This window comes from Crocuta crocuta, unplaced genomic scaffold (genome assembly GCF_008692635.1).
Source record: "Crocuta crocuta isolate KB4526 unplaced genomic scaffold, BGI_CrCroc_1.0 scaffold113, whole genome shotgun sequence".
In the NCBI taxonomy this organism is placed as follows: Eukaryota; Metazoa; Chordata; class Mammalia; order Carnivora; family Hyaenidae; genus Crocuta; species Crocuta crocuta.
The window spans coordinates 2,415,450-2,427,951 of NW_027530368.1; the positions used below are offsets into that span (position 1 = coordinate 2,415,450).

Consider the following 12,502-nt stretch of genomic DNA (forward strand, 5'->3'; position numbering starts at 1 on the left):
CACGATGCCCTGAGTTAGACCAGCGTTGGCCACAGAAACTTCACACACAGGCCCGATGGGTCGGGTGGCCTGGCTGGCTTGTCCGGGCCGGCAGTTAGGCCTGCTGTTGCAGTTCAGGAGGTGGCTATTCATGTCCTATCCTATGGGACTGCCCGTCAGCTGGCTCAGCAAACACCCTGTCTGCCCCACTGGGTGCCCTTCCTGGTGCTGCATCCTGCCTTTAGACCAAGGGGCTTCTGTTGAGGTCTCTCTGCATTCATGCTCAGCCAGCCTTGTTCTTCAATCAAAAGGGGAATAGGAGCGCCTGGGTGGCTCAGGCCCTGAGCGACAGACTCTTGATTTCAGCTTGGGTCATGATCCCAGGATTGTGGGATCTAGCCCCACGTCAGGCTCTGGGCTGAGCATGGAACCTGCTTAAGATTCTCTCTGCCTCTGCCCCTTCCCCTGCTCACACTCTCAATCAATCAATCAGTCAAAATTATAAAAAGTAAAACAGGAGGGCAGCTTCACTGGGCAGCAACCCTGATGTCTGGGTGCCTCATCTGACTTTGACATAGGCTGCCTTCCTTGATTGTTATTTGTTTCTTGTTAATTTCTTGAGGTACAGCCTAGATATGATAGAATGCACAAATCCTAAATTTATGGCAAAATGCATTTTGACTTATGTTTATACCCATATAACCACCACTCAGATGAAAACATTGAATATTTCCATTACCTCAAAGGTTCCCTCATGCCCTTTCCAAGTCAGCACCCTGCCCTCCCCCTCCCCCCCCAAAAAGTAACATGACCTCCACCAGGTTGGTTAGATTAGCTTTGCCTGTTTTGGAACTTTATACATACTCTTTGGCATCTGACTTCTTTTGCTTTTCATTATGTATTTCAGCTTTCATAAGTCACCCCAAAATCTAGTGGCTTAAAATAACAACCCTCGGTTCTTTTGCTCACTGATCTTCCATTTGGGCAGGGCTTACAGGGGATGTTTCATCACCGTTCCATGCAGCATCTGCTAGGGCAGCTTGATGGGGGGCTGGAAAGTCCATTTCAAGATGGGTTACTTGCGTGGTGGGTGAGCTGACCGTCACCCGATAGCTCAACTGTAGCCACGGGCCACAGCCTCACTTCCCATCCAGGCACGTCTCCCCAGAAGCTGCTCGGACTTCCTTACGGTATGATGGCTGAGTTCCAAGAGAGCAGCCATCCCGAGAGAACAATGTCAAAGTGCGAAGCATTTTTAGACATAGCCTCGGAAGTCACGTAGCCTGACCTCAGCCATACTCCATTAGTGGCGGCAGTCACGAAGCCCTGCCCAGGATCAGCAAGAGCAAACATGGACTCTACCTCTTGACCGGCATGTGGAAGTGTTCTAAAAGAGGGTGGGGGGTGGCAGATATTGGAGTGTCCATCTTTGGAAAATCCATTTTGCCACTTTATGTCTGTGAGATTCATTCATGTTGTAACATGTATCTGTAGTTTGCTTTTTACATTGCTGGGTAATATTCCATGTGTGAATATACTACAATTTACCTGTCCAGTCTACTATTGACATTTGGATTGTTTGCAGTTTGGAGCTGTTTTATAGTGCTGCTATGAATATTCTTAAACAAATATTTTGGTGGGCAAAGGCTGCCTGCCTTCAGTCACTGTTGCTGTCCCTTTAGCTTTTAAGATTTTACAAATGATACAATTCTATCCTTCCTCTTTCCCCCCTCCACCAGTTACTGTAGCCATATGTACTCTAGTATGTAAATCTCTGCTGGTGTTTTTAGACTGTTGAAAAGAAATTCTATGAGTATTATATAAATATGTTCTCTTTATAAAAACTTTCAATATTACAATTAAGATTAAATTTCCTTCTGACACCCCTTGCCAAGTCTGGACCCTTTCCTCTTACCCCAAGGCAACCCCTGTCACTGGTTTGGGGAGTCTCCTTCTAGAGTTTTTTGATGCATTTATACACTAAATATTCTCATAGAAAAATATTGTTTTCTATGTGTGTGTGGGCTTTGTTTGTTTAGTATAATGAATGGCATCATATGGTTCTGCAATTCACTTTCTCACTCAAAAAAATATATTGGAGATGGAATCACATGCAGATCTACTTCACTTTTTTAAACTGTTAAATATTGTTCCCTAGTATTATTATACCACTGTCATTTGGCCATATCCCTGTGGAAGGACATTTAAAGTGTACCCTTCTTTATTGTTTGCAAGTAAAAGAGTTGCAGGAGCCTTGGACCTGTGCCCCTGAATGTCTGTTTTCTTTCCCCTGCAGAGACGTCTCAGAGAGGCTGTGCAGCTGCTGGAGGACTATAAGCATGGGACCCTGCGCCCAGGGGTCACCAATGAACAGGTAACTCTCCTGGAGGTAGAAGGGGAAGGAAGGTGGCAAAGTCGCAACCCTTTCCCTGCATCCAGAACCACCTCCCTTCCCTTCTTTATCCACTGATACTACTGCTACATAGACATGTGGACTTCTGGCTTTTTTTTTTTTTTATTTATTTCTAGGAGAGAGAGAGAGAGAGACAGCATGAGCAGGGGAGGGTCAAAGAGAGAGGGAGATACAGACTCTGAAATAGGCTCTAGGCTCTGAGCTGGCAGTCAGCACAGAGCCCGATGCGGGGCTCGAACCCACGAACCGCGAGATCATGACCTAAGCGAAAGTCGGACGCTTAACCGACTAAGCCACCCAGGCGCCCCTGGACTTCTGGCTTTTTGAAGGATACAATCAGCTCTCTCCCATCCCCTGGGTTTGGGGGAAAGCATGGAGGCTGATAAGGCAAGAGACACCCAAAGGCAGTAGTTTCCTGGAGCTGATGTGTACATCTTTTCCACGTTCAATGACATCACAGAAGTAACCTGAAATGAGCCACATGGGAGTATTTACATTATGGAAATTGGCAAATGCTACAAATCAGGACTTTCTTCCCCAAAGAACTGATTTTTAAATATATACTAGCATACCACAACCCAAAAGTTCTTAATACCATCTCTACCTCTTATTACATTCTTTAGTAGCCTTTTGATATTTTCAGTACCTCCTTTCAGTCTGAAGACTGAATCCTTCGATTCCATTCCCCGCCTTGAAGTTTTCTTTTCTGGTGCCCACCTCCTCCAGTCCCAGGCCTTTCTATTGGCATATACTTTAGTTTTGGTGGAACATCTCTTTCAGTAGCTTCCTAAAAGAAGAGTAAATGGGAAGAAAAATTTGAGTCCTTTTATGTCTGAAAATTGTAATTCTGCACTCAGCCTTAATGGACAGTTTTGCTGAGGAGAAAATTCTAGGTTGGCAGACATTTTCCTTCAGAACTTTGAAGACATTATTGTCTTCTCACTTTCAGGAAGCTGTTGGAAATCTGGTATATTTCATCTCTGATTCTTTGCAAGTAACCCGTTTTCCCTTTTTGGAAATGTATAGGATCTTTTAAAATTCATTATTTTGAGTTCCTAGTGACCCTTTTCAATCTGAAGACTCCTGTCTCTCAGTTCTGGCTAATTTTCTTAAACTGTTTTGTTGATAATTTCTTCTTATTTTGGAACTCCTATTAGTCAAATACTCAACATCTTAGATTGACACTTAAATGTTCTTATATTTTTTTTCTCTCTTCTATTTCATCACTTTGTCCTGTGTGGCTTTGCAAGAAATTTTCTTGAGTTTATTTTCAACATATCTATTGACATTTTAAGTTCAGCTAGTATAATTTTAATTTCCAAGAGCTCTTTGATTGTTTCTTTTTAAAAATCTTCTTTTTTGAATGTTTTTATTTATTTTGAGAGAGAGTGCACATGCATACATGCAAGGGAGGTGCAGAGAGAGAGAGAGAGAGAGAGAGAGAGAGAATCCCATGCAGACTTCATGTTGTCAGTGCAGAGCCCAACACAGGGCTTGATTTCAAGAACTGTGAGATCATGACCTGGACCAAAATCAAGAGTTAGAGGCTTAACCAACTGAACCATCTCAGTACCCCTTAAAATTCTTCTTAATAGAATTCTTTTCCTATTTTGTGAATACAGTAGCCATCTCACGTCTCTGCATTCTGGAAGGCAAGTGGGGGAGGGAGGCTGGAGTCCCAGTATTCACTTTGCAGATTTTTTTATTAATTTCCCTGCGTTGAGTCTTACCTACTCCCATACTCCACTGTGCTGGTGTTCTTTCATAAGTCTGGGATCACTTGGATTTAGTTTCTCCAGAAGACTGATAAACCCCAGCATCTGGGAAACACAGGTGAGGGTGGTAAAAGTCACCTTGCTGTATGGTGAAGACCTTGGGATCTTATTGCTTTGAGGACAGACTTTTGATCAACTCCCTGTGTTTAGTCTTATGATTAGCCCCTTTTTCCTATGGCACCTGGTACCTTCAAGTCCTGAGCTTTGCTGGTGTCTTGAGGCCACGGGACTGGGTCCTTAGGCATGCCTTCCTCAGGCATTTGGGGGATGGTTTCTTCTTCTCTACTGGATAAGTTACTCAAACTCCACTTATTTTCCATCTGAAAACATGTTGCTGTCCCTCCTCAGCTGTTGTCTCCTCTTCCATTCTTTGGGTGGCCCTGCAGGGCACTGCCCTGGCCTTCTAACACCTTTAGGTTGCAAAGCCCGTGCGGAAGCTCTGGGCTGCAACAGGACATACTAGTGCCTAGCTGGCTGTTCCTAGGGTAGGTGAATTCGCCGTCAGCTCTCCCCAACCCAATTCATTTAACATGTATTTTGGGGGCACCTGCAGGCTGGTTTTGATGCTGGGGCCTAGGGGAGAGAGGAAGGAAGAAAGTAGATGAAGATCTTGCTTCATGGACCCGCTGAATCTAGGCAATGACTGTGAAAAGCCATGATACTGTGGGAGAGCAGGGGAAGGAGTAACCTGCCCAGACTGTCTGGACAAGATTTCCCACCTGAGATTTGAGGGATGAGAAGGGCCCTGGCCAAGAGAAGGACTGGGTAAGAGGCCATCCAGGTGAGGAAGCACATCATGAGCAGAGACAGCTTCCCCTCCAGGGGAAGTCTGGGAGAATGTGCTTGACTAAGCCCTGACCACTTGAAAGGAGGGCAAATATGGGAGCTGATGCAGCACCTTGGCCAGATGCCCTGTGCAGGGCCCTGGGGAGTGGTGGGAGATGGGCCAGTGCCTAGCTAGACAGGGTCTATCTTCAGGCATCTGTGCTGCCATCAGCAGGAAACACAGGCTGTGATCGAATGATCTGTGAGCACAGTGCTTCCCTCCGGCACGGGCACTGAGGAGCCTGGGGGGCATGCTCTAAGCTGAAGTAGTCCTTAGACTCTTGCAGTTCCTCTTGGACCTGTCAGGGGTGACTTCAGTCCCCCAGCTCTTCCTCACCCGGCACCTGCTCCCAACCCAAGCTCCCTCTGGCTGAGGTTGGCCTCGTGGGTTGGCCTCCAGCATCCAGTTTGGGGAATGAGGCCATGTTTCTCCTCTTTACTCCCTTCAGTAGCGTAAAGTTGCCTGTCCTATTTGCTGGGCCTCTTTTGTTTTCTGCCCTGAAAGCCCCAATGTGCCTCCAGAGAGCTGAGAAGGGGGTAGGGGGAGAGGGGGATCCTGGCACTAGCCATGCTTCCCAATCCTGGCTCATGTTGGTGATGCCTGCAGTGTCCATCTGGTGGCTGGGTAGCCCAGTGCTCTAGGTGTGAACTTGCTGCTCGGCCCCCTTAATAATCAGATCTTCCCTCTCCCTCCCTTGCCGGTCCTCCTGGCTCTCTGGAGCATCAGGGACTGGGTTCTGTGGCAGCTCTTACAATGCTTCCCTCCCTGGGCCTCATCTACAAAGCCACACCCCCTCTGGCCTCCATGGACAAGAAGAGTGGGTGGGTGATGACATATAAGCCCAGGGTCTGGGGAAGCCTCAGCATTCTCGAGTTAAGGATGACCCCCCACTCCTGGTCTAGGCTGGCCCTGCTCACAAGTCATGTCTAGGCCCAGGGTGGCTCTTGATCTGTCTGGACAGCTGCCTCTTCTGCCCCAGGCTCTGCGCTTGCTCTGACGTCCTTTAGCAGGTGATGCCTGCGGGCCTGTCCTGATGTCGTGGGCAGCACAGGGTAACCTGCTTCCCAGCTTGTTATCTAAACTGGCCTCTCGTTATGACATCTCACCAGTGGGCACACACAAGTGGATTGCTAGTTTTTTCATGCCTGATGGCCTTTGTTTGGTCTTCTGTTGGTGGGTGGCTGATATCTCCTCCAGAGACTGTTAACTTGTTAAAAGGTTGTTATTCCGGTGAAAAATTGGTCCTTACGATAAAATAAAAATAAATATAAATTACCCTGTGGGCTGGACAAGTAGAAACTTGATGTGCAAGGAGCCCTAATAGGGACTGTAGTTATCAGTTAAACAACAAAACCATAGGGGCGCCTGGGTGGCTCAGTCGGTTAGGCATCTGACTTGGCTCAGGCCATGATCTCACGGTTTGTGAGTTCAAGCCCTGCGTTGGGTCTGTGCTGACAGCTGGGAGCTTGGAGCCTGCTTCGGATTCTGCCTCCCGCTCTCTCTCTGCCCCTCCCTCACTTGCTCCTGTCTTTCTCTCCCTCAAAAAATGAATAAACATTTAAAAAAAATTTAAAAACAACAACAAAGCCATAGATGAGAGCAAAGGTATAAGCATAGGAAGCTGGACTAGGCTTCTGGATGTTGACTCTGCTGTGGCGCTTCATATACTGGGGTGTTGCTGCCGTGCTTTGGTGTGGATGGAGATGGGTGAGGTTAAACATGAAAGACACCCTCTTGGTAATGAGCCACCACTCATGTTGTGGTTACTAAGTGCCAGGCATTGCGCTAAGTATTAGCACTTTACACATATTTCAGTTAATGTTCACAGGAACCCTATTTGGTAGGGTCACTGCTTGGGACCCTATTAGTCCCATTTTACAGGTAAGAAAACTGAGTCTCAGAGAGGTTACACTACTTAGGTAAGTCACATAGCCAGTATGTTGTGGAACAAGGATCTGACGCTGGGCCTGTTAGAGCCAGTGCCCATCTTTCACCCACTTCACCAAATCCAAAGGTGGATTTGGCCGAGAAGAGGATACTCTGTGGACTGATGTGTGCAAACATGGTGGGCAGAGGAGCTTGGCATTTATGAAGGTGTGCAGCCCAGCTACACCTGTGTGGTTCGCACACAGTTAGTGCAGGCCCTGGGCATCTGCTGAACATCCTGTATGGAGTAGCTGCTCTGGGAGGTGAGCCCGAGGGGGAACCGAGCACACCCTGGTCCCTGCCTCACGCAGCCTGCTCCCAGCACAGGTGAGGTGACCACACAGAAGCGGGCGCTAGAGGCCAGGCTGGAGGAGGCACTGTGCGGAGGTCATGCTGAGGCAGATAGGAGCTCAGCAGGGAGAGAGTCCTCAGAATGCAGGCGGTGAGGAAAGGCCTCAAGGAGGGGACACAGGTGGTTGGCATAGAGTGTAGACAGAGACCCACTGCATTCGCAGACAAGAGGGAGAAGTGGAGTGGAGATAGAGAGAGAGATGGGTAGCGAGGGGGTGAGGAGGAGGGGAAGGAGCAGGGTGAGAAGATGGGACCAGAGAGAGGAAGCTGGAGAGGCAGTTGGGAAGTTGCTTATTGCAAAAGTTTTTGAAACCCAGGTAGAGATGCTAGATCTGTTGCCTGGGGCAAGGGGAAGCTACTGGAAGCTGTTGAGCAAGGGAGTAGCCTGAATGTGCACTGTGGTAGCGTCAGTCAGTCTGAGTGCCAGGTGGTTGGGGGAGGGTAAGTGCCGTTAGGGAAACCAGCTTGGAAGCCACTGGAATGGGCAGGCGTGAGGATAGCAGGTCTCCAGGAGCCCCCATAGGCTTCCGAGAGCCAGCTCTTGCCCATCGTCCCACATTCCCCAGGGACTGGAGACCAGCTCACCTTATTAATTGCCCACTCTGCACCCAGCATAACCTACTGGTTTCCCAGAGGCCTCACGAAAGGGTGGATTCTGCCTGCAACCTGCCAAGGAGAAAGGGCAGCTGGTGTAAAAGATCCTGCAAGCCTCCTCCTCTGGCAGAGTAGAAATGGGGTCAGCTGTGTTTGGGCTTTGCTGAAAATAGAGAAAATACGAGAGAGTTAAAAATACTTGCACCCCAAATCTTCCCTGGGTATCAGCAGGTTTGCCAGATGCTGGCTGAAGGGAAGGCTTGGCTGACACCTCCTTCCTTACCCTAGCCTTCCAGCCCCCTAGAGTCTGACTCCTGGTCAGGAGCCCACCCCTCTGGGTCAGCCATGGTTTGTCCCTTACCGTTAGCACAGGACAGGCAAGTGACCAACCCTGCTGAAGGATTTGCAGGATGTGCTAGGCATGGTGCTGAGTGCTGTAGCGGTGTCTCTGGGCTGGGGTGCTGCGGTGGGCTCCTGGGTGGTCTCCTTATTCTGTATGGGACCCTCTGTCTGTTCCATTACAGCACGCAGAGTGATCTGTGAGCACATACATTATTTCATTTGTTCCTTGGTTCCCAGGGTTTCTTAGCCTCAGTGCTATTGGCATCTGGGGCCATATTTCCTTCCTTGTTGTAGGGGCTGTTCTGCGCACTATAGAATGTTTAGTAGTATCCCTGGCTTCTACCAGCCAGGTGCCAGTAGCACCCTCTCCCAAGTCACGACAACCACATAGTGCCAAATGCCCCTGAGTGCAACCCCACCCCCACGCCCGTGAGAACCACTGCCCTACAAACTGTGTAGCATCCCTGCTCTCCTTTTCTCTCAGAGTCAAAGCCATAGTCCTTAGCATAGCCTGCAAAGCTGCCATCCTTCTGTGATCTTGTCTCCTAGTTGTCTCCCCTTATCGGTTCACTTCAGTCACACTGGGCTCCTTTGCTATCCCTCAAACATGCTGGACAGGCCCGCTTCTGCCTCAGGGCCTTTGCACTAGCTGTTCTGGCTGCCAGATATCCCACTAGATATCTGCATGACTCACTCCCTCCTTCAAATATTTCCTGTAGTGTCACCTGAATGAAAATGACCCTGGGGCACCTGGGTGGCTCAGTGTGTTGAGCATCTGACTCTTGATCTCAGCTCAGGTCATGGTCTCAGGGTCATGAGTTCAAGCTCCACATTGGGCTCCACGGTGGGCATGCAACCCACTTAAAGAAAAAAAAGGAATGACAAAGAAAATGACTCTGCCCACCTTGTCCTGCTGTACCCTCTATCCCCACTGTCAGCATACACACCCCCTCTATCCTCACCTGTTTCACTTTCCCATGTCTCCTGAGGCCTCCATCCTTCTAACATATCAATAATTTACTTATTTTTTAAACTTTTATTATTTTTAGTTTATTGTCTGTCCCCACTAACATATAAGCTTCATGAAAGCATAAATTTTGCAGTATTTTTGTTCATTGATGTGTTCTTGATGCCAGAGCTGCGCCCGGCACATAATAGGTGCTCAGCAAATATTTGCTGAACAAATGAATTTTCTTTAATTTTCACAATAACCTTGAAACTAAGTATTTATATCCCCATATTGCAAATGAGGAAGTGGAGATGCAAAAAGATCAAGGAAATTGTCTCCAATCACATGGTCAGCAAGCGGAGGTCTGAAGTTCAAACCAGGGTTTTACCCCAAGGTCTGTCCTCTCCGAGAAGCTGCATGTATACAGAGGAAATGACTGCTGCTAAACTTGGGGGGGGAGTTCTCCTTTTATGAATCTGTAGGATTGAGGGGGGTACCTCTACCCCTCATAGACTTGCATATGTACATATTACCTAGAAGTAACCATGGCAACAAAATTAATGGTAAGGAATAATGGGATTGGCCCAAATGATAAATTAGGAAGTTTTTTTTTTGTTTGTTTGTTTTATGGAGGCATCCTTTGCTTTACAGAAGGATCCCCTTCGGGCTCTGTTTAATTACCTTCTGGAGGTTGTTTTAAATAGGCTCTGTCTTTGCTGCCTATAGAGGTTTGGAGAGGCAGCTTGGAAGGAGGCAGAGGGGAAGGGGAGCGAGCCAGACTGGGGGCGGTTGCTCCTCCATCTGGGGTCTGGGTGCCGGGGGTATGCCCTGCTCCGTACCCAAAAGGCAAAGCTTCTCCTTCTGAAGCATGTCGGGGCCCACCCTCTGCCCCTTCCCTCGGCCTCTCTGCGGGGTTCTCATAGGTTCATTTGGCAGCTCGGCTGAGACACTGGCCATTTCTGAAATCAGCAAACTTCTGCATTGTCCCAGCAACCTCTTGCCCAGACTGCTTGCCCCACCCCCACTCCGTCCTCCTTGCCCAAGGTCCAAAGTCTCACATCCACATGGGTGTTGCTGCAGTAAATGAGTTCCAAAGGACTGGGGCTGCACACTTTTATGTTCCGCCAGAGGCATGGCATGAGATGGGCTGAGCCCAGAGGAGATAGGTCATGTTGAGAATTTTATAAGTTAAAGGTTGAGGAATTTGCAGGTTAACATGGAGCTACTTCACAGGCTGATGAGAAAATTCTAGAGGCCCCCTGTCTTGGATTCTCAATGTGGACAGACTGTCCACTGCACCTCTTTTGCCTCCCACCCAGTGCTTTACATCCCAGAAGGATCCTTGCCTGTAACCTGTTTTCAGCACTGGCTTGTGAAACTCCAAGCCTGGGTTGCTCAGTCTGTTGAGTTTCTGACTCTTGATTTTGGCTCAGGCCATGATCTCTCGGCTCGTGAGTTCCAGCCCTGGATCAGGCTTGTCACTGACAGTGTAGAGCCTGCTTGGGATTCCCTCTCTCCCTCTTTCTCTGCTCCTCCCCTGCCTGCACTCACTCTCTCTCAAAATAAATAAATAAACTTTAAAAAGAAAGAAAGAAAGAAACTTCAAGCTAGCCACCAGCTCTTGGCTTATGGTTCTACTGCTACTCCTGTATCCAGCCTCTGACCCATGGGTCCAGCAGGTCACAGGGAAAAACCCAGACCCAGCATGTCAGCCCCGAGTCCTCGCCCTACTCTCTTTACAGGCTGGGCCTGGCACATCACACAGGAAGGGGCCTTTCCTGCCTTTTCTCCTGCCTGGTTAATTTTAAAAAGAATGTAAGAGTATAAAGTGTGCGGTGGCTCGCATGGGAGACTGTGCAAGTTCATGGCTGAGCCAAGAGCACAACCCAAGACTCTGACTATTGTTGCTACAGCCTAGAGATGGAGGAGCCCAGACAAGATCAGGTCATGACTAGGAATTTTAGTTTAAAATGGAGATGTCCCTCCCACCTCACCTGCCTCCTGTCCTGAAGTGGGGGCATTGCTGAATGTCACAAGAAGAGCCCCAAACACTCTCTTAGCTTCATCCCTTCCTCTGTCTCTGGAAAGTCCTCCTGATATAATGGGAGGCAGTTTCCTATGATGCCAAATGGGTTATCTTAGTCAGGACTTGACTTACTGCTCTAACAAAAAGATCTCAAAATGTACGAGCTCAAACAAAATAGAAGTTTATTTCTCTCCTGGGGAACAGTTCAAGTTCCAGGTGGCAGATGGCTCAGCTCCACAGGCTCATTCAGGGACCCAGCCTCCTTCCATTACGTCTCTCCACCATCTCCTTGGGTTGTCTTCTCCGCGGGAGCCAGGCTGGGCTGCAGCCACATACTTGCTCTGGCTCATGCGGAGGGGACAGAAAGCAGGGTTGGGGGGTGATGGGTACTGGCCAGGGAAAGGCACATCTTACCTCCCCTCACATGCCACTGGGGGCCTCAGTCACATGGATGAGCCTAACTGCAAAGGAGGTCCGCCACCTGCCCACTACTGTTCTGTTATTTTAGAAGAAGGGGACATAGATTTTTGTTAACAGTCTGTGCCATTGAGGTCAATAAAGAGTTTAGAAGTCCTGCGCCCTATTTCTATTTTTCTACTGACTACTCTTAATTTCTTAACACTGCTTTTGAATAGCGAATATATGAACAATCTACAGACTTCTAAAGTTATAAAGAAAGTAGAGGATAGAACCCAAGTTTCCCCAGTTGCTCACTTTCTCTCCCTAGAGTAACCATCAGACCCTTCTGTGTCCTTCCAGAGATATCTGCATGCATTTATCCTTTCTCTTTGCAAGCTGCTGCTATAACAGTGACAACCTCGGGGAAAATAGTAAAAGACGGGACAGTCATAAAAGGGTAAAGACTATGATTCCACTTCTATGAAATACCTAGAGTGGTCAAATTCACAGAGACAGAAAGCAGGATGGTGGGGGAGGGAGGCATACGTGTTAGGACTTACTGGATACATGGGATGCCTGAGTGGCTCAGTTGGTTTGCATCCGACTTCTACTCAGGTTATGATCTCATGGTTTGTGGGTTCGAGCCCCCTGTCAGGCTCTGTGCTGACAGCTCAGAACCTGGAGCCTGCTTCGGATTCTGTGTCTCCCTCTCTCTCTGCCCCTCCCCTGCGAGACAGATAACTCTGTCTCTAAAATAAAATAAACATTAACATTTTTTTTCACATTTATTATTTTTGAGAGACAGAGTGAGACAGAGTGTGAAAGGGGGTGGGGCAGAGAGAGAGGGAGATCCAGAATCCACAGAGCCCAAAGTGGGGCTCAAACTCATGGACCATGAGATCATGACCTGAGCTGAAGTCAG

At 48.2% G+C, this 12,502-nt stretch overlaps 1 protein-coding gene across 4 annotated transcripts in view; it reads left to right on the plus strand.

Moving 5' to 3' along the window:
* The window catches only part of SFXN5 (sideroflexin 5), a 114,051-nt gene that overhangs the window by 24,894 nt on the left and 76,655 nt on the right, over window positions 1-12,502 (plus strand). For all 4 annotated transcript variants that reach the window (XM_077766291.1, XM_077766294.1, XM_077766293.1 and 1 more), the window contains one exon: window positions 2,276-2,353. In XM_077766291.1, coding sequence (XP_077622417.1) covers window positions 2,276-2,353 — 78 coding nt within the window. The remainder of the gene's footprint in view (window positions 1-2,275; window positions 2,354-12,502) is intronic.